Source organism: Argiope bruennichi, chromosome 10 (genome assembly GCF_947563725.1).
Source record: "Argiope bruennichi chromosome 10, qqArgBrue1.1, whole genome shotgun sequence".
In the NCBI taxonomy this organism is placed as follows: domain Eukaryota; kingdom Metazoa; phylum Arthropoda; class Arachnida; order Araneae; family Araneidae; genus Argiope; species Argiope bruennichi.
The window spans coordinates 72,027,123-72,051,180 of NC_079160.1; the positions used below are offsets into that span (position 1 = coordinate 72,027,123).

Genomic DNA, 24,058 nt, shown 5'->3' on the forward strand with positions numbered 1-24,058 from the left:
TTAAAAAACACTCTAGTTCTGCTATTCTCACATAAAACCCGCCCAGAGGATTTTGATTTCAACTAAACAGAAACTGAAATGTTTATTTTTTACTAAGTTGCACACAAAACATTGCAGAAGTTTCAAATTTAAATAATACGATTCAAAAAAAAAAAAGCTGATCTTACTCATTTCTTTATCTTTATTGAGTAAAATCATCCAAATGTGATACAGCGGAATTCTGAAACAAACTGTGCTTAATTTTGAAATAGGATGATTATCTTGATCAAAAGTCATAAATTTTATTTTAGAATCAAAGGATACCAACTTTTTTTACTTAAAAAAGATGACGTTATTAGAAATTATTGACATCATCAGTCCAATCAGTGTTGCACTCGTCATTTTATCTTGATTTACAATTGGAGAAGTTCGTCCCAAAATATCTCGTGTTGCGTCGAATTGGACCGTAAAGACAACAGAACTAAATTGATTGACATTTGGTGCTTATATGTTTTTTCTGTTCTTTTCCGTTTTGGGCCAATTATCAAATAGGTAACTTCCTAGGGGCATCGCAAAATCAGGGGTTCCCAAATGTTGATAGATTTTTTTTTTTATTTTTTTGCAATAGTTTTAAAGCATATTAATCTTACGCTTTCATTTAATTTATAACGACTGTGCACTAGAACTCATTCAAATTAAAATAAAGTATCATTTAAAAGTTAGAACATAATCTATTAGTCTTACTTATTTTGAATTTTATTATCTAAAACTTTTAAACAATATATTGCTTTATAATTAAAAGTATTATATTCTATAATTAAATAGCATTTAGATTATATTCAAAAGTTTTTTTTCCCCCACTAGTTCTTTTAAAAATGCTTTTAAATTAAAATCTTGAATTTATTTTTATATGCGAAATACTAAAATCAAATTTTTCTAAAGAGACTGTAATTAATCAATTTATTAGAATTCGCTACATAAAACTATTTATATAAAAATCAATAAAAAAAATATCTGGTATACGTAGTGAGGCGAAAAGGAGGTCCTATAACTCGTACTGCCTTGAGGATCCCAAAAAGCTTAATCCGTTTCAGTGATTGCCATTGAAAACGCCATTTTTCTTGTAGAAGAGTTTAGACAAGTTTACGTTAGTACAAATACTGTATTGGCGTGTTCCATGGAAACAGAAAAATGACATTTTGACCCTACACTTATGTTCCACAAATTCTGTTGTTGAAGTGAGAGAAAAAATAATTGTGAATTATTATAGATGTTTCATTTAATTGCTTTTTTCTTGTGAAATCGATTTTTTAAAGATTACAATATGGCATCGCCAGACACAATAGTAAAATTTAGCTCCTTAATTCGTTTAATTACACTTTTGATTAATTTGTCTTTAAATCTTAAGATGGCTGGATCTCTTTTTTGGAATTTCATGTAATTCTCTTTACATTCTTTTTCCATCTTTGGTGGACAGCTGGCACGATAATGATGCATCTGTGCTACGTCTTCACTTATTAATGTGCTTGTTCGCATTCCAGGGTACAATGACTTCAGGGCATAATGGTTAGAAACACTCATAGCATGTTGGGTTTGAAAGAAACTTTTTTGTGCGAAACCTGGAGGTGTGAAATTGACTGACCTTCTCAAATGTCTTAACATGTGGAAATACTTCGGCAATGATGAATTGGATTCGTCGCCAAATTTTTCGAAGAAATAAACATTACGCACTGAGATAGATGCTGAGTGAAAAACTTTTGGATGTTTATTCTTTATGAATTCCAGAAGCTCTTTCCATGAATTATGTTTCAGTGGAATAATCGCTTCGTCTAAATCTAAGTTGATTACAAATTTGTGAGATTGAATGTGTCTATAAAAGCAATCATTGTAAATCAACATCTCATGGCGGCGTTTCTGCCAAATTGCTTTATCCAAGGAACTTTCTGATTCTGACAAATTTTTTGAGTTGTTTTCTGGCAAAGTGTGATTTATAATAGCGATACGTCCCGATGATTCGTAAATCCGAAGCATTTCGAACGTCCTTTGATTCAGATGATACATGTAAATCGTTATATTGCTTGCTCCAAGAAGGAACTGCAGTTCTAACCATTCTAAAAGTCGTGAGGAAATATCATTTTGAAAATTTAACGGTTTTAGACAAATTGCAAAATCTCTGGTTTGATTGGTATCAGAGTGCGTTGAGTTAAACCAAAAAACATTGGTTGGCTCAACACATGGCTTTGTAATTACTGACACAGCTATTGGCGTAGAATGTTCGTTTACTGCACAAGATATCAGAAGTGGCCTGTAATATTCACGAGGATTTGCATAATCCCAATATGCAACCCATAATTCATCTACTTCTGCTTCGATTACGGAAGTTTTGTAATCTTGAAACCAGAACATGCAGAAAATTCTTTTCTCAAGTTTGCCTTTGGACATTGCAAGTATTCGAATATAATAATTATTTGGTAATCTATTGTCTTTGTAGGCTGAATACAGAAAAAGAGAATATTGCTCAAGTTTTTGCCATTTGTTATTTCTTTGAATAGAAATTTTCCAGCTAGCAAAAATTTTCGCACATTTTTCGCTTCGATTTTTTGTTGAATGTACTACGATGCTTGGAATTTTTATTAACTTCCGTGCATTGTTATGGTAAGAAAAATATAGAGCACCATTTTCTGATTTTATATAGTGATTACTCAGATACAACAGAGAGCATACAACTAATAGAATAATTATAAAACATATTTTTTTGCTTCTCATTTTGTTTCATTTTCAGAATATGATTTTCTCTTTCAGGGATATGAATGGTTTGTTTAGCTGGTTATGATCAACTTTGTCTGAAAAAGAGATGGAAAATAGTATAGTATTTAAAAAAGAACGAAGAACTGCACAAATTAATACTACAAGATATTAAATACAGGATTGATAAAATATTTTATAGAGTTTTCTACGTTTCCATTAGAAAACGAGTTTATAAATAAATAAGGGTGAGAGAAAATAAGAAATAAGTTTCCATATGAAAACTCCAAATTTTTCCATGGAGAATACGTTATAGAGTTTTCTTATGGAGAATATGAAAATAATTAATTAATTCTTTTATTATATTAGTTTTATAATAATCTTTCATAAATGTACTCTTAGATTAGAGGAAAACATTTCAAGCAATTTTATTTTTAAACTGTAAGAAATTCATTGGTGAAAATGATCGTTTGCATTACATTTTTAAACAAGACCTGTAAATACATTGATTAAATCGTTTGCATTTAAATAATTTCGTTTTTTCTTAATCATTAAATTATAAAAAGATAATTACAACGGTTTCTTAAATTATAAAGTGGCATTTGTAAATAAATAATAAGCTGATGATTATTTATTTTCATTTTTTGAGATGAAAAAGTAGTCCCATTGTTTAGTAAACTATAAAAGTCCTGAAAGCAATATATCTGAGGGCTGAATAAGTATCATTGTATCAGCGTAAGGTATTAATCCGTAATAAAGAAAAAAGTAGGTAGAAATTTGAAACAGACTGAAAAAAAAGAGTTTGAAAAACACATCTAAAAAAGGGAAGCGAAATTTTGCGTATATACCTACAATAAAATTTTTCTCAAAATCAGTAAAAAAAATTAAACATTTTTACGAAATCAGAAAATTGTTCAGTTTTAACTTCAAATAAAATAATGGAAGGTATATTGAATCTTTTGAAAAAAAATAGTTTCTATAAAATAATATAGTTTTCAGCAACTTTTCTTTAAACAAGAACTTAAATGAAAAGTTCGAAACAGAATGCTTAATGAGAATATTTTATCTATGAAAATGACAAAATTTTGCAAAAGGAGTTTGGAAATATCTAGCCAATTACAGTACGAAAGATAACATTTGTAACTACAAAGATAAAGAAGACAAATTTATAAATTTAGCTCAAAGGAGCTAAAGAAATTTCTAATAAGGTATTTATGTAGTTACCGGTTTTGCTAATGAAAAAAAAAAAAAAAAATAATAAATAGAAATGGAAAAAATATAAAAGTAAATTATTTTTATCATTTCATTGCCCCTATTTAACGAAGAGATATCACCTCTTTATCTAAACATTTACAAACCAAACAGAGAAAAAAAAGAAAAAGAAAAGAAAAGAATTCCATTAATCGGAACTGTCAAATAATAAATACTTGTATATTTTGAACCGTATGCCAATGGAGAACAATAGTTACGAAAGTGTCAACTAGTGATCTTGGGTATTAATCATTGACATACGGTTAATCAAACTACCAGAAAACTGAAAATATATGTTGGGTGATTTTTTTCCCCCGATTGATTTAAACTAAACTTCTGTAATAGAATTACAATCGTAATCCCAAAATCTTACACCAAATGTATATATTTAATTTATTGAGTTTTTGAGTTATCTCATTTAAGTGCAGAACGACAAATGATCAGTGTCCTGACGATTTGCTTCCAAATTTGATACATGTGTACATTTTAAATGCTGAATCTGTGCACCAAATGTTATTCATTTAGCACTGCTCGTTTTTTAATTATCTTGTTTTCTGACATTTGGATGAATAGATTTGTTTTGAAAGATTTTGTTTCAAATTTGAAAGAAATCTACAAATTTGGAGTACAGACCATATATATGTCAAATTTCTCTAATTGATTTTTAACTTTTCAGTTATTGTGTTCAGAGATAGACAGACATAATTCAAAAATTGGTTTTTCGAACTCGGAGAGCTCTAAAATGTTCATTAAAATCACGATAATGATATGATTTAATAATATAAATTATATAGGTTTTAAAAAGAATTTATATTTTGGCATTCAAGCTTACAATTTTAGAGAACATCTTTTTTTTAGAAATAATATAGCCAGTGAAGGTAATTCCTACTTTTTCAAAAAAAATCCACTTTCTGCTAAATTTTATTTTAGGTAAGCAGGGAAAACAATGAAAAAAAAGGATATATTTTAATTATTTTTATGAACAGAATATATTAATTTTTATATAAAATAATTGGAATATAAAAAAATCTTTTAAGAATAACTTTTTAGAATGCCGTAGAAAATCCAAGCAGTTAAAAAACTTAAAACTATGAGGGGAAAAAACCCTGGAGATAGGATTAAATGTTCTTGAATTTCGATAGAATAATAACATGCATGTACTTCAGTAACTAGTGGTCTTAATATTTCTCTACAGCTAGGCTTATTAAAATAATAGCCAAAAAATATTTCGTTAAAATTCATCATACTTTACTTAAAATCATTAATAATCCTTTTATGTTCAATAGTATATTATATTTCTTCAAATAAATAAAGAAAAGTGTTTAACCAATAAGCTTTGGGAAGCAAGCAAACATTGATGTTCTTCATTCACAGGACATTTTTTAAAATTAAATATATACAATTTAAATTTTTTTTCAAGACAATAATTTTTTTTATATTTATTTTTGCATGTATGAACCTAGAATTTGACGAATCTCCATGTTTCGAAGCTTCTAAAGTCCGAAAAATACATTTATTAAATTATGTCAGTCTATCTGTGAAATTATATCCCGAAAATGCTTTGAGCTAGATATATGAAATTAGGTATATGAACTGTGCACCAAATTTGCATTATCAAATTTTGGGCGAAATCCACTTTGAGGATATCTATCTGTCCGTTGTCTAAGTGCAAGTGAGCACGATAATCAGAAAACATAAAAAGCTAGATAGATAAATTTTGGTATACAGATTTAACATCTGAATGTAATGTAGATTCTTATCAAATTTTGAACCAAATCCGTCAAAAGATTGACCGTCTATCTGTCTGTACTTCCGCGTGCATATAAGCACAATAATTCAAAACGTAATGAAAAAAGCTTTCAAAATGTATATTCGATTTTCGAATACATGAATATAAACCACATGCAAGGGATTAATCGCCAAAGATCAAATGCTGGATTTAGTAAAAATGCCAGATTCAAGACAGAGATTATATTTCGTAATTAATATTCACCAATGCCATGCAAGGCTTTGGCCAAGATTCACGATTTTATGCGGGAAGTGGGGGTGATAACACCGTTATATCAGATAGTTTTGGGGAAACTGCATCGACCGATTTGGTAAAAGTTTAAAATATATTGAGATCGTCAAGTGACTGTATTAACTGAATTGATCCTATTGTTCTTGGAATATTTATATGAATTAATTCTTCGCTTGCTGTGTTTTAAAGCTTTTTTTCCTGATTATTTTCAACAAGCATTAATTAAATAATTTAAATTAAAAATATTCCAAATTGTTGAATTTAAAATATTTAGTTTAGAATAAATAAAATAATACAATTATTATGTGTAGAATCGATGTTTAAAAAACTTATAAAAAGCATATCATATATCATAAAAAAGCGTATGGAACAAAGATAAATAATACTGAGATAATTCAGATAAATTTATCGTAAAGGTAAAGCTAATGTAATTGCGTTTCCGTCTTATGTTTTTCCCAAAAATTATGATTTTTGACGGAAGTATGTTCTTTTGTATGCTAAAAATTATTCGATCTTAGTGTTAATGTAAAATGTCATGCAAAAAGTAAGGATTAACACATTTATGTTAGAAAACGAGTACTTCTGTTAAATATCGTTAAAATAGGAACTAAAAGAAAGACTAAAATAATAAAATCTTTAATTTAAATTATCATACATTATTTAGCAAAAATAAATTTTTAGGAAATAACCTTACCTTACCTCATTTTTAATTCGTGGAAAAATCACCAAGAACAATTCTGAAAAAATGTATGAAAAGATTTTAATAACTTCACATTCCTATATCTAGAACAAACATCAAAAATATCATTTGATAAGTAATCTTAAGTAAGTAATACACTAAGAATGGTAGGTCAGGAACATACAAAATATTTTATGCCGTAATTTTTTAAAGAAACTTTTTATTATATTTTTATAATAGTAAAGTATATATAAAGTCTTTTCAATATTATTTTGAAAGCAAGATATTTTTAAAAGTTAGATACGGATTCGATCGAATGCAAATATTCAATCTGAATGCGATTCTCGAGTTATAATACAGACATTGCCATAATTCCTGTATTTTCTAAAACTTTCTTTTTGTCGCCAAATGGTCGCCAAGTACGGAATTATTGACATGGCATTCATTCGGCATCCGTTAGATATAACTGCAAAACTCTTTCTTATTTTGAAATTAATTACGCAGGGAAACAATATTACAGGTTCGTTACAAAATGTCAGTCTGTCTGTCTATGACAAAGATAATTCATAAACGCTATAAGTTAGATGGTTGAAATTCAGTATACGATTTTTGCACCTAATTTATAGATTATCAATTTTTGTGTAAAATCTATTCAGAGGAAGTCCATCTGTCTGGCTGTTCGAATATAAGTTAACATGATAGTTCAAAAAGAAGACAGCTAGATAGATAAAATTCGGTACAGATATTTCCCATTTATAGTGTAGATATTTGTCAAATTTTGAGCCAATCCAACAATGGTTGACTGTCTGTCGGTCTATACTTTTAGAAAATGTAAGCACAATGATTTAAAAACGCAATGTCTTAAATATATCAAATATGGTATGCAATTTTGTGATTACAAGTGCAGTTTTGCGTTAAATTTTTGTTTTAGTCGATTGAAAAAAATGGAACCTAAAATACAAATTCGATTTTTGGATACGTTTAATGCATGCTATGGATAAATCGTCAAATAACTCCCCAAGAATGACACGATAGATTCAAAAAAAAAAAAATGTTAATTCACACCAAAAGTTAATATTTTGTAACTATTGTACGACGATTCTATGTAAGGCTTTCTATGGCATGATAAGTCTATTAGAGAATATGCAAAAACGTTTTGAAGTAACCACTCCTGCTGGTTTAAATAAATGTTCTAATATTGAAGTTGTGGAAACTTTCGTTTCTCTGAAAACGGCTATGAGTAACCCATCTATACTTATAATAAAGCTCAATGTGTGTGTGTGTGTGTTGGCGCTCTACAGGCCAGACCGTTTGACATACAGCTACCAAATTTGGTACATGTATACCTTGGAGGTTGGGAATGTGCACCTGGGGTTTCTTTTTTCGAATTTTTAATTAGAATTTTAATTATTAATTAAAAACTAACTTTCCCGCCAAAAAAATCTTACATTTTCCCCACCGCCAACTTTTCCGCCAAAAAAATCTTCCATTATCCCCAGCGCCAAACGAGAAAGGCTTCAGTTTTTTTTTCCTCCCAACAGTAATGAGGCTAGGGTTAAAATTTTTCGGCGGATTATTTCAATCGGTTCTGTTTATTTTCTTAATGTTTGATGCATTTAAAATTAAACATTGTTAATGAATCATTCTTTCAGATTCATTCTGAAGTACTTTTGAATTAAAATAAAACAGAATAAAGGAAATTAAAAATTTCTAATCCGCATAGCGTTACCCCAACTGGCTTAGAAAAAATCACGTATTTGCGTTACGTAACCGGCGAAGAAAATTCACGCATGCGCATTCTGTTCTGATTGTTGCCATGACAACCTGTATATGCTTATAGTTTTAAGTACAACGTTTTTTAAGTAGTTTTTTTAAAACCTGTTTTCAACCGTTTATTTTAAACGATTCGTTTTATTTTCTTAGTGTTTGATGCATTTAAATTTAAACATTGTTAATAAATCGATCTGCTCATAATGAATCTAAGAAAATTTTGTTGACCAACTCTTGAGATATTACATAAATTAAAAAAGATATTCTTTAGTGCCCATAAAGTTTAAACGCTGAGTGACTCTATTTTCAGTAATCAGATTATAAAAAAATGCTTTGTTTCAGTAAAAAATATTATTATATTAATTGAAGATAAATTCTTTCCACTTTAATTTAAAGCATAAATTCTACCGTTTTCAACCGTTTATTTTAAACGATTCGTTTTATTTTCTTAGTGTTTGATGCATTTAAATTTAAACATTGTTAATTAATCTATCTGCTCATAATGAATCTAAGAAAATTTTGTTGACCAACTCTTGAGATATTACATAAATTTAAAAAAGATATTCTTTAGTGCCCATAAAGTTTAAACGCTGAGTGACTCTATTTTCAGTAATCAGATTATAAAAAAATGCTTTGTTTCAGTAAAAAATATTATTATATTAATTGAAGATAAATTCTTTCCACTTTAATTTAAAGCATAAATTCTACGGGTGCTAACAGAAAATGAGAGAGATACATATTACGTTATGACTGAAGGCCTTTATAATATTATAAATGAATTATATGATAATCAAAATTTGAAGTTTTAAAATATTTTGATGAAGAAGCTATTAAAGTAGAAATTGCATAAAATATTTAATTATTAAAATTTTAACGAACATTAAGATTGGCGAACCGGCTGGTCGCCAAAGGCGGCTAGTTTAAAATAAATCATATTTCAAATGATCTGCAAGGTTCGTTCTACTGTTATAATCCTTAAAAAATTGCCAACTTATTGCTCAAAAATATTTATTGGGAAATAATACAAATGAAATATAAAAAGCTTTATTAATAATTTTTAATTTTTAATGAAGAAGAATTAAGAAGTAGAAAGTAGTATTAATATTTAAAATTTGTAATAAAGTTTCCACGGAAAAGGAAATAATTCATAAATAGCAGATTCTTTTCTATATTTAATTTTATTTCTTTTATTCAACTTTGTAAATTTTCTACAGATGATATTCATGTGTTAAAACCGTCTTCTAGTTTCATAAGATTGCTGCTGACATCTGGCGGGAATAGCGGCGATTGTTTCTTTCTGCACCAACATTTTCATCAAAATTTGTGAAGTTAAATTATTGGATTTGAAATAAGTAAAGTATGAAAAAAAAACCATCATACAAAAAAAAAAAAAAAAACAATATCTGAGGAAAAATTTCTATACATTTATAATTAACGAAAAAAACATTCATTAAAACTGGAACGTACCAGACGATTTTATAATAAAAAGCCACTTTCGACGACAAACCGTTCGCGCATTATATTAATGGTATTAATTTAATCATGTCAACCATTTTCGTCGAACTACACCTCATCACAGCAAATGAAAGTACCGTTTAAAATTATATTTGCTTAATAAGCATAAAGCATTATAATTAGTTTTGCACCCGAATTGACGAGATTAATTGTCGAAATCAAAAACAGCTATTGAGATTGGAGATGATGTCAAGGTTTTATTTTGCGATATATCTTGAAAATGGAGAATTTTGGGGGACCGGTGACAGATGATGTCATATTGAGGGGGGGGGGGTATAAGATCCGTATGAAAATTTGGCAAAATTGGTACAATTCACCGTGTTTATTTCCCTATAAAAATACTATGAAATAGTATTTTAGAATTTTTATTGAAAATGGAATGCATGTGAAGAATCATAACAATATGTCTAGAAGTCATGAACTTTAATATAAAATACAATATTGCCGAAATTCGACAATGATGGTGGTTGGGGGCTATAGCACGATTTTTGGGGTTGGGGTTGGGGGTGGAGGAGATTGGTATAAAGACTTTCTCGAAAATTGGAAGGATGACAATTGATAACATATCTAAAAGTTATAAATTTTCATATGAAAAAAAAATGGTAAAATTGAATTCATTGTTGGACTGGATGACTGATTCTTTGGTTTTATCAGTTATTTAATAACAGAAATATATCTACTAAAATGTGCTTTTGTTTTGTCTACAAACACATTGAATGCTTTTAATACATTAAATGAGTAGTTGAAATCATTATGCTTCTACTGAATGTTAACTCCCTCACAATCTCTAATAATTGCACAATTTTCTTAGAGCCTTTCAATGATTTCAATTTCTAATAAAATAATAACAATTATGAATGTTTGTGCGCGTGTGTGTTAGCGATTTTCAGGCCAGATCGTTTCACTTCATTGACCAAATTTGGCGCACCCTTGGAGATCGAGAATGTGCACTTCGAAACAATATATATATTTGAATTTTTACTTAGAATTTTAATCCATTAAAAATTAAGCGAAATTTTGGCATTTTTTTCGCGATAACTTCTGAAAATATTATTGCATAACATGGGTCAAAAGTTCAAAAAATTATCTTTTTAATGATACCAATGTTTTAACCTATAAATTTATTTCTACTTTCAATGAATTTAAAAAATAATATTTTAGCTATATTTTTCAAGAATTTATTTTCGTTCAAAATAAAATGTAACCGGCATGAGCATGTTACACGTGCATGGGAAGAAATTACCATTTATCAATGTTTTGCCTTAACATTGATAAAGGCTCAAATTAAAAAATAAATTAACTATTAAAGAGGGTTTACACTCAGCCAGTTATAAGATTCCAGTAAGTCACGCACGTGCACCGATAGAATGTGCAACCTGAAAAACCCAGTTTATCTAGAAAAGTGTAATTTTTAGCATCTGTCTGCATGAAAGAAATAAATATAAAACAGCATATTTTCTAAAAAAAAATAAATCCAAGAAAAGGTTTTCTATAATATTTTATAATATTTATATTATTAATTCAATAAATCAGGTTTATTTAAGTCAAACATGGTTTAATATATAAAGGCTATCCACTCTAATCAGTGCCCAAAAGCTAATTTCTAAACTTTTATTGATTGGCGTATGTATTTAATAAAAAATGGTATAAGTGAAAAAATATTTATATTTTATGTATTTTGAATCAATAAACATTTTATGAATTACGAATTTTAAATTTTTATAGAGATCCTCTGTTCTACGAGTCATATTTAATAAAAAATTTCTAAGACACTAATATTTTTTTTTAAAAAAAAGTTACACTTTTTTTGCAATTAAATCTGATTGAGTTAATTAAAATATTCTATTCCATAACTGGAATTTGAATGTTTCTATTCTATAAAAGCATACGATTTTATACCTCTTTATCAACCGTCTGGAAGAAAATTTCACCAATCAGCTCTTGGACTTCTCCCAAAACTGATTGTTTAAGAAAATTGTTGATTGTCCGAAAATAATGATATTCATGATATTCAAAGTTTTATTGCCTTTGAATATCATGAACATCAGCCATAGTTAGATAGCCAAGATAATTTTACTGAATATGGTTTATAGGATCAAAGGACTGGGTCAAATTTAAACTTCATAATTATTTTCAGAAGTACATTTATTAATTGAAATAAAATAAAACATTATTTACCTCTTTTAAATCTTGTTATAGATAAAACTAAATTTTATAATGAATCTGTGAAATTTTTTTTGAATATTCCTTTAAAATATTGCATAAATTATTTTTTTTTAAATATTCTCTGGTACACCTAAGATTACAATTATATATGCGATTTTTTGTAGTCATATTTCAGTAAAAAAAAGTTTTCATATTTATTGAAGTTTTATCTCTTTCATTTCAAATTTAAATTTAAATCCTAAGGCAGCTAGCTGACAGCAAATTAAAGAGAAATTTAGTACAATGAAAAAAAAATATCTTAAGGTTTCTATAACACTATAAATTATGTGGTTATCGAAATTTGAAGCTTAAAAATATTTTTCTGAAGAAGCTATTAAGAGATCAAAGTACATAAATATTTAAATGAAAATTTTAAAGAGCATTACTCCTTTCTGACCATCTGGTCGCTAAAGATTGTTAATTAGTAATAAATTTATAATAATATAATATATAAAACACTAACGTAGGTAGCACAGAAATAGCTCTTATTACTTATTATTGAATGGCTATAGTCAAAGCATTATACAAACATTTCAGATTGCTTTATTGAATGTTTTTGCAGCTGCTTCGCTTAACTAATTAATGGAGCTGCAAAATGTTATTAGAAATTTTCTGGAGGAATTCTTTGAGGGTATATGGTAAAAGGAGAACTCAATCCAGTTCCATTTAGAAAATATCAGCTGGTCAAGAAGTATATATCATTTTCTGGTATAGATCAAAGAAAATATAGAAGAAATTAAGAAACAGAGAGTTTGATCGAGCGCAAAAAAGGCCTAACCGTCGCTAGATAAGTAATTGCTGTAACTTGTCTTTGGAAATTGAGGTTTTGGATATATTTCAAAACAATAATTTTTTTCCAAGACTCAAAACATTTTTTTTAATGATATTACTTTGAATTCCGCATAATTTTCCTCCTTGATTTTAATAATATTTTTCAATTTAATTTGGCACACAAACTTTTTTGAAATGTTACGAGGGAATTCAAACTCATCCATCAAAAAAAAAAAAAAATCAGTCGTGTTTTTTTGCCGATTTCTAACTCTGTAATAAAAATTTCACTTCTGTTTTTATTTTATATATATATATATATATATATATATATATATATATTTGAATTTGCAGTAAACTGATTCAATTAAATTCATGTTTCCAGTCACACCAAATAACATTCCATATTAATCCTTTAACAATCTAAAAAATCAGCCTAGAAAATTAGTAAACTAGGCCACACAAGCTGGTCGCCAAAGGCGGCAATATTATATAATATCATCATATTTGGCTGTACAGTCCAGGGTGGTCCAGTGCCTTCCTCTGAATTCTGTTCCACCACATTCTATTTTTAAGCCGCGCCAGTTTCTTTCTTATAATGTGTAATTAAAAAACTACGTAGATGACGAATAATCAGCTCGAAATTTAAAAAAGGCATAAGTAAGCTTAAGACAAGACTCTTTTGCGAACTATCTTCAAGAAGAAAACAAACAAACAAATTCTCTCTCGTGAATAATTTTAGTTCTTTTTTTAAAAGCTATAACTTAATACTCATTCTAAAATTCCCACTCCCCGCGCTTCCAAAAAATATCTTATATTTTACAAATGATCAAGTAAATAAAAACTATATTAAGCCTGCAGTATCCGGAGAAAGCTTTTAAATACTCGCAGGCCTCAAAATTAAGCTTAATACCGTAGCTTTACGTTTAATTCTCAACCAATCTCCTAAGTCGTCGACCGAAAAGCTGATAGTCCTGCCGTTCTGACTTCGCACCAAACCGGAAGGAAATAGCAAAAGAATGAAGATCAAGGATAGGAAAAATAATGATTATGAACCGTCAAGATCATCACTCCTATTGTTATCTTTTCATTGTTATCCATCATTTTCATACAGCTTAAATTTAAATACTTCTGAGTCATTGATAATCGGATTCTAATATACTCGAAAATGCACGTCGACTTATTCTTTAATATTTTCATTCAACAGTTATGCACAAGTAAGCAAATGCATTCATTTCTTAAATCGTCTGCCGAAAGTTTCGTTTGTTTTCCATGATATTTCTTTTTTTAAATCTAAAGAATCTATTTTCTCTCTCTCTCTCTTTCTTTTTCACTTTCAGGGATATTTTTTTTTAATTTTTTTCTTCTTTTCAGATAGTCCCAGTTTTAATATTTGTTTTAAAAATTTAAAGGGGATTAAAACCGATTAGAGAATTTATTAGTAATATTGAAGCATGGTAAGGTTCCCGTTTTGAATTGCCTTCTTTCATATTATTTTAAAAAATTTACTTTTATGACAGTGTTAATCTGCATGCAAAAAATGTGCTGAATCTTGTCGAAACAAGCATGTGTATAAATGAAAAAAATAAAGTAATGAAAAGTATTATTTGAAACTTTATTGTAAAATATTTTTATAAATTTATTGAAATTAAAATAAAAGATTTAACGAAAACCAGGTGAAGTAGTCTCGTATAAAATATGTAAAAGTAAATAAGAAATATGTTTGTATATTACTATTATGTGAATGCGATTTGTCAATAGTTACGAAAGAGCTTGTTAGCTTACGATAGTTAGCAATTTATCCCTGGAATGCGATTTATATACAAGTATCAGAAAACCGAATGTGTATTTTGAACGCCTTTTTTCTGAACCGACTAAAACAAAAATTTGATACAGAAATATAATTGTAGTCATAAAATTTCTTACCAAATTTCATATGTTTAAGTCATTGCACTATATTATATTTGTATTTATGTGAAAAACAGACTGACAGACGGCCAATCTCTTGAAGGATTTGATAGAGTTCTATACTTTAAATGCTGAATCTATGTACAAACTTCATCTACTTAGCTCTTTTTGTTTTGTAGGTTTTGTATTAATTTGTATTTGGATAACCGGACAGACAGATCTCCTTTAAATGAATTCGTTTCAAAATATGATAGAAATCTACAAATTTCGTGTAAAAACTGTAATTTTATCTGTTTAGTTCAAACCGTGTTTATTTTCTCTTATAAGTAGTTGTTGTGGAGGTCTATGATGGCTCCACAATTGAGATTGAGAACTAAATAATGCGGTGTAACTAATTTAAATAAACTAAGGAATTGCGGTGTAGCTATAAGGATGAAAACGATGCTTCTATAAAATGCGGTTTATTTCTATGAGAAGGGGCATGGAGTCAACCCCACTACCAACGGTAAGCATCGCGTTCCGAGTTCTTAACAGTTCTGGCGGGTCATGACCCCGCGCAGTTACAAAAAAGGAGCAACCCTAGAATGGGCGCTTGCCAACTTGGCGCGTTGGTAGCAAAGTACTGAACATGCCGCCCCCGTTGAAATATACATTTCAATAATTACATCAATTACATTTTTTGTAAAAACAAGGGAGGCAATTAATGCAGTAAATATATGAAAATAACAAAATGACATTAATAATTCTTAAGAAATACAAATAGTTGCACTAGCACTGAAAAGAAAATACAAATAAAGATAAATAACAATGAATATTGCAGTTTTTAGATATAATATTCGCTACAAATATTAAAGAGAATCTTACAGATTTCAAGGTACACATTTAGAAATGAATTATGTAAGGTGAAATTAGACTTCCAATGGCAAAAGTGCAATTTTAGAAATGGATCGTTTATAGATACCAGAATGAGTTTTAACATTTACTACTCTTACTACATTGTCTTTACCATAGAATACATTTACAATTCTACCTAAAATCCATTTACAACATGGAAGATTTTCTTCTTTGAGCAAAACCATGTCACCAATTTTTAAATTTTGGTTCTTAATTATCCATTTATGTCTTTGTTGCAAAGTACTTAAATAATTATTTTGCCATCTTTTCCATATGACTTGTACCATTTTTGAGGTTCTTTGCCATAAATTCAATCTATTATTTTCCGTGTTTGTTAAATTTGATTCAACAATGGATGTGATTGGCCTACCAATGAGAAAATGTCCAGGTGTCAGAATTTCCAGATCGTCCATGTCACTAGACAAAGGAGTAATAGGACGGGAATTCAAAATTCCTTCGATCTGATGCAGAATAGTAAAAAATTCCTCATATGTTAACTTTGAAACTCCAACAACACGTTTGAGATGGTATTTGAAGGATTTGACACCTGCCTCCCATAAGCCACCAAAGTTAGGTGCTCTGGGTGGAAGAAATTTCCATTGAATGCCCTCTTCAGATAAAAAATTTGATAAATATTCATCATGTTTAGTTACAATAAGAGCTAATCTCTTTAATTCAGAATTACCACTTACAAAATTCTTACCATTATCACTAAAAATAAATTGCGATTTACCTCGTCTTGAAAAGAACCTTTTGAGGCATGCAATGAATGCTTCAGAAGTTAGATCAGAAACAATATCTAAGTGAATACATTTAGTAACCATACAGATAAATATACAAACATAAATTTTATGATATAAACCTTTCCTTTGACCTTTATACTTTATGAAAAACGGTCCACAGAAGTCGATACCTGTACAGTTAAAAGGAGAATTTACATTCACACGTTCTTTTGGCAAATTGCCCATAATTTGTTCATTAGTCAAAGGTTTTGCTTTGAAACAGGTAATACAACTGTGGACAATTTTTCTACAAACATTCCTTCCATTTAAGGGCCAGAATTCTCTACGAACACAATACAATAAATTTTGTGGCCCAATATGCAAATTTTTCAAATGAAAATACATAACAATACTTTTTGTTAAATTACTTTTGTCAGGTAAGATAACTGGATGTCTCTGGTCAAAATTTACACTGCTGTGTTGAATACGACCTCCTACTCTCAAAAATCCATCTTCATCAAGAAAAGGATTTAGATTTTTAATCTTACCTGTGGGTTGTTTTCCATGAAGAAGTAAATTTATATCACTCTGAAATGCAATTTCTTGCACAGATTTTACCAAGAATGATTTACCCCTTTGTAATTCTACTGTAGAAAGAGGTCCATACAACCTATTCTTAGGATTTCTTAAATTGTTACAAAACCTAAAAAGAAAACTTACAATACGAATTAATTTAGAATATTTGTTAGTAATACATAAAAGTAAATCTAAAAATGTAGCATCCACACTTAAAGTTAGAGTCTTAGTAGTCTCTCCTTTCAGTTCATGAAAATATTCGTCATCAGTAGGAATGTTACTTTCATCACTAAGTTCAACAGTAACTTGTTGAAGAAACTGTGGACCATTCCACCACAAATGATTGTTCATAAGGTGATGAGGAGTCATACCACGGGAAATAATATCAGCAGGATTTTCACAAGTTTTTACATGGTGCCAGGAAAATTCTTTCGCCAGCTCTTGGATGCGGGAAATTCTATTTGACACAAACACCTTAAGCAGATGCAATGAAGTATTAATCCAGGCCAGCACTATAGTCGAATCTGAGTAGAGGCAAATTTTATCTATTTTCAGGTTAAGAGATGACACAGTTTTAGAAGCGAGCTTAGCAAGAAGCTCAGCAGCACATAGCTCAAGACGGGGTATTGTCATCACCTTAATAGGAGCAACTTTAGATTTGCTGCATAGTAGAGAAACCTTCACATGATTCAATATAGTAACACAACGAAGATAGATGACTGCACCATAAGCATCTTTCGATGCGTCAGCAAAACCATGTAGTTCAACTTCCTTGATGGAGTCAGTTAGAATGCAACGAGGAATCTGCATCTTTGTAATATCCCCTAAACAATATCTGAATATTTCCCATTCGTGCTTTTCCTGATGTGGTAACACTTGATCCCATTCAATTTTGCGTAGCCACAATCTCTGGAGGAAGATCTTTGCCTTTACTGTCACTGGTCCTAGAAGACCAAGTGGGTCAAAAAGTTTAGCTATATCAGTCAAAACAGTTCGCTTTGTGGGAATGCTAGTTGATGGAGTGACATTGAAACCAAAGCAGTCTTCTTTTGGGTTCCATTTCAAGCCAAGTGTTTTAATTGTATTTTTATCAGAATCACCAAACTGATAACCTTGATCTTCAGATGGAACAGATTCTAAAAGCATTTCATTGTTTGCACACCATTTGTGCAAATCCATGCCACCAGCTTTTAGAAGAGAAATCAATTCTTGCTGTAATTTTATTGCAGTAGAAACGTCATCTGCACCAGAGAGAACATCATCAACATAAAAATCTTTTAAGGTTACAGCAGATGCTAAAGGAAATTTGTGTTGCTCATCTATTGCTAATTGGTTTAGCACTCTCGTAGCTAAGTAGGGAGCAGATTTGGTGCCGTATGTAACTGTAAGAAGCTTATAAAATGAAGGTTCCTCAGAACTCCTAGTTTTCCAAAGAATGCATTGAAAATTACACTGCTCAGGATTAACCCAAATCTGTCTGTACATTTTCTTGACATCAGCAGTAAATGCAACCTTGTGCTTTCGGAATCTCAATAAGATTGAAAACAAGTCATCTTGAACAACACCTCCTTTTAGCAAACAGTTATTCAAAGATACACCTGAAGTAGATGCAGCTGAGGCATCGAAAACTACACGTAACTTTGTTGTAGTACTATCAGCCTTGTAAATGCCATGATGAGGCATGACATATTTTACATTGTCACTATTATCTAATTTTTGCATATGACCCAATTGTTCATATTCTTTCATAAAATTACAATAAAGATTAGAAAAATTCGGATCATTATTTAATCGCTTCCAGAGACTATCTAATCTTTGTTTTGCAGTTTGAATGGAATTGCCTAATTGCATATTCTTCTTAAGAGGAAGGTTAACAATATATTTACCTTGCTCATCCCTACGATAAGTTTGCACGAAATTTTCTTCACATTCTAATTCTTCTTTGTTTTTAGATGTAGGTGTATCTAAAATATTTTCAACTTCCCAAAATTTCTTTAACAAATTATCTAAGTTATCTATTTGAGAGATTAAACCACAATGATGTGATTCCTGTTTACCTTGAATTGTTCCACTTAGTATATGTCCAAATACAGTTTCTTGCAAAATTAAGGAATTATTTATATCAAATCTATTTTCTTTTAAGATACGAAAGAATATTTCTGCCCCTATTAATATATCCACTTTTTTGGGGGAAAAGAATTCCGAATCTGCTAATTGGACGTAAGGCGGAATTTCTATTCCTTCTAAATCAATAAATGTGGATGGCATTAGATCTGTGATTTTCGGAATGACCAAGAAATCTAGTGTTGCAGTAAAAGAACCATCCGAGTTCAAAATAGTGGAGGTACTTTTTCTTTTCACATTAAGAGTAGTATCGGAAATCCCTGATATTGGAACATTTATTTTTTCTTTCTTTAAACCAAGTGCATTGGCGAAATCAGATGTCATCAAATTACACATGCTTCCAGAATCTAATAAAGCCCTACCCTTTCTGACAGTTCCGAAACTATCCAAAACATAAACAACAGCCGTAGCTAGAATGACTCTTTTCTTCTGCGTAACGAAACAGGAAATCGGGGGGGAAGGGTTGCACGACGAACAGGGGTCAGCAACTGAGGGAGTCTGCCTTGAATTTATTGAGGATGAGTCATCGCTTACTGTGGACACCTGCATCCGGTGTAATAGAGTATGATGCTTTGCTTTGCAAGTGAAACAAGTGTGTTTCGATTTACATTGAGCGATTTTGTGAGATCCGAAACAATTTAAACATAAATGTTTTTCTCGAACAGTTTCATATCGCTTTTGCGGGGATAATTGCAAAAACTGATCGCATTTATGCAATGGATGATCAGCGTTTCTACACAGTATACAATACTTGGGATTATTCGATGGCTTAACAAATAGAGTTCGTGCTTTATTTTTCTGTTCACTAACATCCGAATATTTAGATTTGTATGGAATATTGTGCCCAATGGCATTTAAAACTTGATATCTTCTTTCTAAAAATTCTATGAAATCATCAAAATCAGGAACTTCCTTGTTTACTAAGGAAAGTTCAAACTGCTTTCGAGATTCGCGGTCTAATTTTTGCAAAATTATATTTATTAAAATAGCATCTGACAATTCATTACGTTCATATTTTAAAACATTTAATGCTCTTAAATTTTTAAGAATACAATCTATTAAATTGCGTAAGTCTTTCGCGGATTCATGAACAATTTTTTCTTGATTAATTATATTTTTGATATGGGTGTCTACAATTACACGTTTATTTTCGAATCTTTCTACTAAAGCTTTCAGAAGGGAATCATATGTATCTTCAGACGTTTCTATCAATTTTGCATCGTTTCTCAAACATGAACGTAAATAGTAGCACTTTTGGTTTTCAGTTAAATTGGGATTATCATTTATTAAATTTAGGAATTGTTGCTTAAAGGAATTCCATTCTTCTATTTTACCGTTAAACAATGGAAGAGGTATTTCCGGTAATCTAATTGAAGTAACTTTATCTATGGACTCTTTAATAATAGCACCATTTGTAGAATTAGAAACAGAAGTAGATTTGAGATCATGTAAAATGGATTTGAGGCTTACCTCTATTTTCAAAATTTCATCCTCGAGTTCGGATAGATTGGATTCCACTTGATCAAAGTCATTGTCCGACACAGTCCTATAATATTCGTTTCTCAGTTCTTCAAATCTTGTACTTGTTCTCGAAAGAATATCCAGTTGGGTAATCACTGTCGATTCAGTTAAATGCTCTCTTTTTTCAATGAATGTTCGCAGTTTTGTCAACTGTGCTCTAATACTCCCCTTTCTTCTATTTAAGACAACTAAATCACTTGCCATAACTAATTTGAATGGATATCAAATCGAAATCCAGTGCGCTCAGGCTCCGACGGACCAAAAATGTTGTGGAGGTCTATGATGGCTCCACAATTGAGATTGAGAACTAAATAATGCGGTGTAACTAATTTAAATAAACTAAGGAATTGCGGTGTAGCTATAAGGATGAAAACGATGCTTCTATAAAATGCGGTTTATTTCTATGAGAAGGGGCATGGAGTCAACCCCACTACCAACGGTAAGCATCGCGTTCCGAGTTCTTAACAGTTCTGGCGGGTCATGACCCCGCGCAGTTACAAAAAAGGAGCAACCCTAGAATGGGCGCTTGCCAACTTGGCGCGTTGGTAGCAAAGTACTGAACAGTAGTATAGAGAAAGTATAGTAATCATAAAAAAAATGGACCTTGAGATTTTGACGAACCTACATGTTTTAGACCTCCCTCTATTGGAAATACACATTTTTGGAAAATGTCCGTCTGTCTGTGACAAAGATAACTCAAAAACGTTTTGAGCTAGGTTGAAATTCGGTATACGGTCTTTACACCAAATTTTTATCTTTCTATCAAATTTTGAGTAAAATCTGTTAGTCCATCTGTCTGGTTGTTCGAATATAAGCTTACAAGATAACTATAAAACGAAGAGAGCTAGATACATAACATTCGGTTCATAGATTTAAAATCTATAGTGTAGACATCTGTCAAATTTTGAGCCAAATCAAACAATGGATTGATTATCTGTTAGTCTGTACTTCCAGAAACATGTAAAAGTGATTATTCAAAACGCAATAAGTTAAATATATCAAATTTGGTATGGTTGTTTGTGACTACAAGCGCAGTTTTGCATCATAATTTTTTTTCTCGATTCGTTGAGAGAAACGTGTCTATAACACAAATTCAATTTTTAGATACTATTAACGCATGCCAAGGATTAATCGCCAAATAAGTCACCAAGGATGACACGACAGATTGAATAAAAATATTAAATTCAAACTAAAAGGTAAAATTTCGTAATTATTATACGCAATTTCTATGCAAGACGTCCTCTGGTATGAGAAGCTTATTACAGAATGAGCTTGAAAGATCTGGAGAGACCACACATGCTGATTGAGTTATCGCGTTCACGGGCAGATATAATAACAAAAAGGTGTTTTTCGAATGCAGGGAGATCTGAAAATGTAGATTTGTCAAAACCTCTGGCTCGAATTTTCTGATGATTACGATATTTTCTCTTTACTTCGAATACGAAAAAGTTATAAAATTTGAATTCCTGGAATGCTAATTTTGTGAATTTTAATATGGTGAAAAAGCACTTTCTATACAATATTATTCTCCAAAATTACTAAGAGAAAATACTAACTATTATAATTTTTTAAAATTTAAAATAAAACTAAAATTTTCTAACCTTTCCCCCCCCCCTCTCCCCTAGAATATACAGTCCCAAAAAAGTAATTACGTGCCATATTTATTAGTACTAGTTCCAATTGATTGCCCTGCGGAGAGTTTTGAACGATTTTTATTTTGCGCGTGCCACACTTTTCAGATGATATCCACTCTATAAACATTATCATGTTAAAAAGAATATTTATAAATCAATTTTCAAATCAAAATACAGGCATTTTGTTATCCTTAAGCTTTTGTTATCCCTTTTTCAATGTACAGTAAAGCACCGTTCGTGCGTCTTTTAAAGAAATGAAGAAATGATGTAAAACGGCGTATAAATGAAAAAATAAATTATTGAAATTTTAATATACAATTTTGATTGTTGTAAATTTGATCCTACTAATGTGAATTCATTTAAAAGTTAAAATGTTAAAATGTTTTTAGAATAGTGTTTGTATATTATGACATAAAAATGAAAACTAAATTTTAAAATTAAACATTTATCTTAAAATTGAGAAAAGTCATACATTTTTATATGTCTAGTACATTGATTATGAATTTATTTTATAAATTCATGTACTAAGTGTGATTGTGTTTGGTTGAAAAAGTTTTTCAATTTTTTTTTGTATGTATACGTGTATAAAAAACAGCTTTATTAATTGTATTAAATTCATTTTATGTTTATCCCTCATGTTTTCACATGACTCCATTGAAAATGAGTTTTTCTACGGAATTCATTGCGTCTTTAAAAGTAACTGGAACATCTTCACATCTATCTACATTATGGCTTAAAACCAAACAGATTTTCTAATAATTCATCAACAATGAATAACTCCGGAATAATAAAAATTTCTTCTTTGTAGAAACGGAAAAATAACGAAAGCGGCTGAAAATTTGCGAATTTTAGAAAGAAAAAAAAAAGAAGTTTACATCCTTTTCGTCATATAAACAAAATACATTATCGTTACTATTGTAACAAATGAATTAGGCCAATAATGAAAATGTAATGCAAATGACAATGACGTATAAATGGTACTTTATTGTATATTATATCTTTTATGAATATTTTACTAAAGCAAATTCATTCATAGTAAGAGATACCTTCGAAAATAGCGTACCTACATTATCCTAAAATCATATGCTAGAGACAGTGTACAATGTTTAACTGTTCAATGGCTAATGAATTTAAACAAATAATAAAAAAGACATACCTGCAAGATTTCAACCAGTCTCTTAAAAATTTGACAGCATATTTCTTCTATGCCTTGGGGGTTATTTAGAATATCATTATATTGGTAGTAAAAACAATTTTTGGTATGCCGAATGAATTCCAGCACAGGTGTTTATTCGACGGAAAATCCAAACCTTCTTATTTTTTGGAAGATCGGGCGTGGGCGCGAACCAAGCCTCCGCAAAGTCTTCGCCCACAAGGTTTGGTGGTTGCTCAACATCCAGCAGTGATGTCCACTTGCAAACAACTCCAATTAAAGAGCTTTTCGTTTAATTAAAGGTCATTTTCGATCATTTTGTACCATAATTTTATAATCCTATAAAATCAGTCTGGAGTCAGTTATTATTTTAAGGATTTTGGATTCACGATTAAGAATTGTATTTATTCGTACAAACTTTGCCGTTGAAAATCGAACAACTCCATTATTTAATTGCCATTTATAATGCAATAATCAATTGCAGTACGTGTAGCATTTTTTTTTTTTTCGGTATTGAAATGCGGAAATAACTAAATCTCAAAACGTTATTTTGAATTTGATTCGTTATTACATAACCACCTACAAGAACAAAAG

The 24,058-nt window shown here is 30.0% G+C and overlaps 1 protein-coding gene across 3 annotated transcripts; it reads right to left on the reverse strand.

Moving 5' to 3' along the window:
* Window positions 1–216: 216 nt before the first annotated feature.
* Window positions 217–23,640, reverse strand: LOC129988868 (uncharacterized). 3 transcript variants are annotated; one of them, XM_056097143.1, is made up of 3 exons: window positions 23,468–23,640; window positions 6,695–6,732; window positions 217–2,822 (listed from the first exon to the last, which is right to left on the reverse strand). In XM_056097143.1, exon 3 carries the CDS (start codon window positions 2,743–2,745, stop codon window positions 1,297–1,299), a length of 1,449 nt encoding a protein of 482 aa, XP_055953118.1. In that variant the 5' UTR covers window positions 2,746–2,822; window positions 6,695–6,732; window positions 23,468–23,640; the 3' UTR covers window positions 217–1,296. The 3 variants fall into 3 exon arrangements, with proteins under 3 accessions (XP_055953118.1, XP_055953119.1, XP_055953120.1); XM_056097144.1 differs by having other exon boundaries at window positions 6,690–6,732; XM_056097145.1 differs by lacking the exon at window positions 6,695–6,732.
* Between the last annotated feature and the right edge of the window lie 418 nt (window positions 23,641–24,058).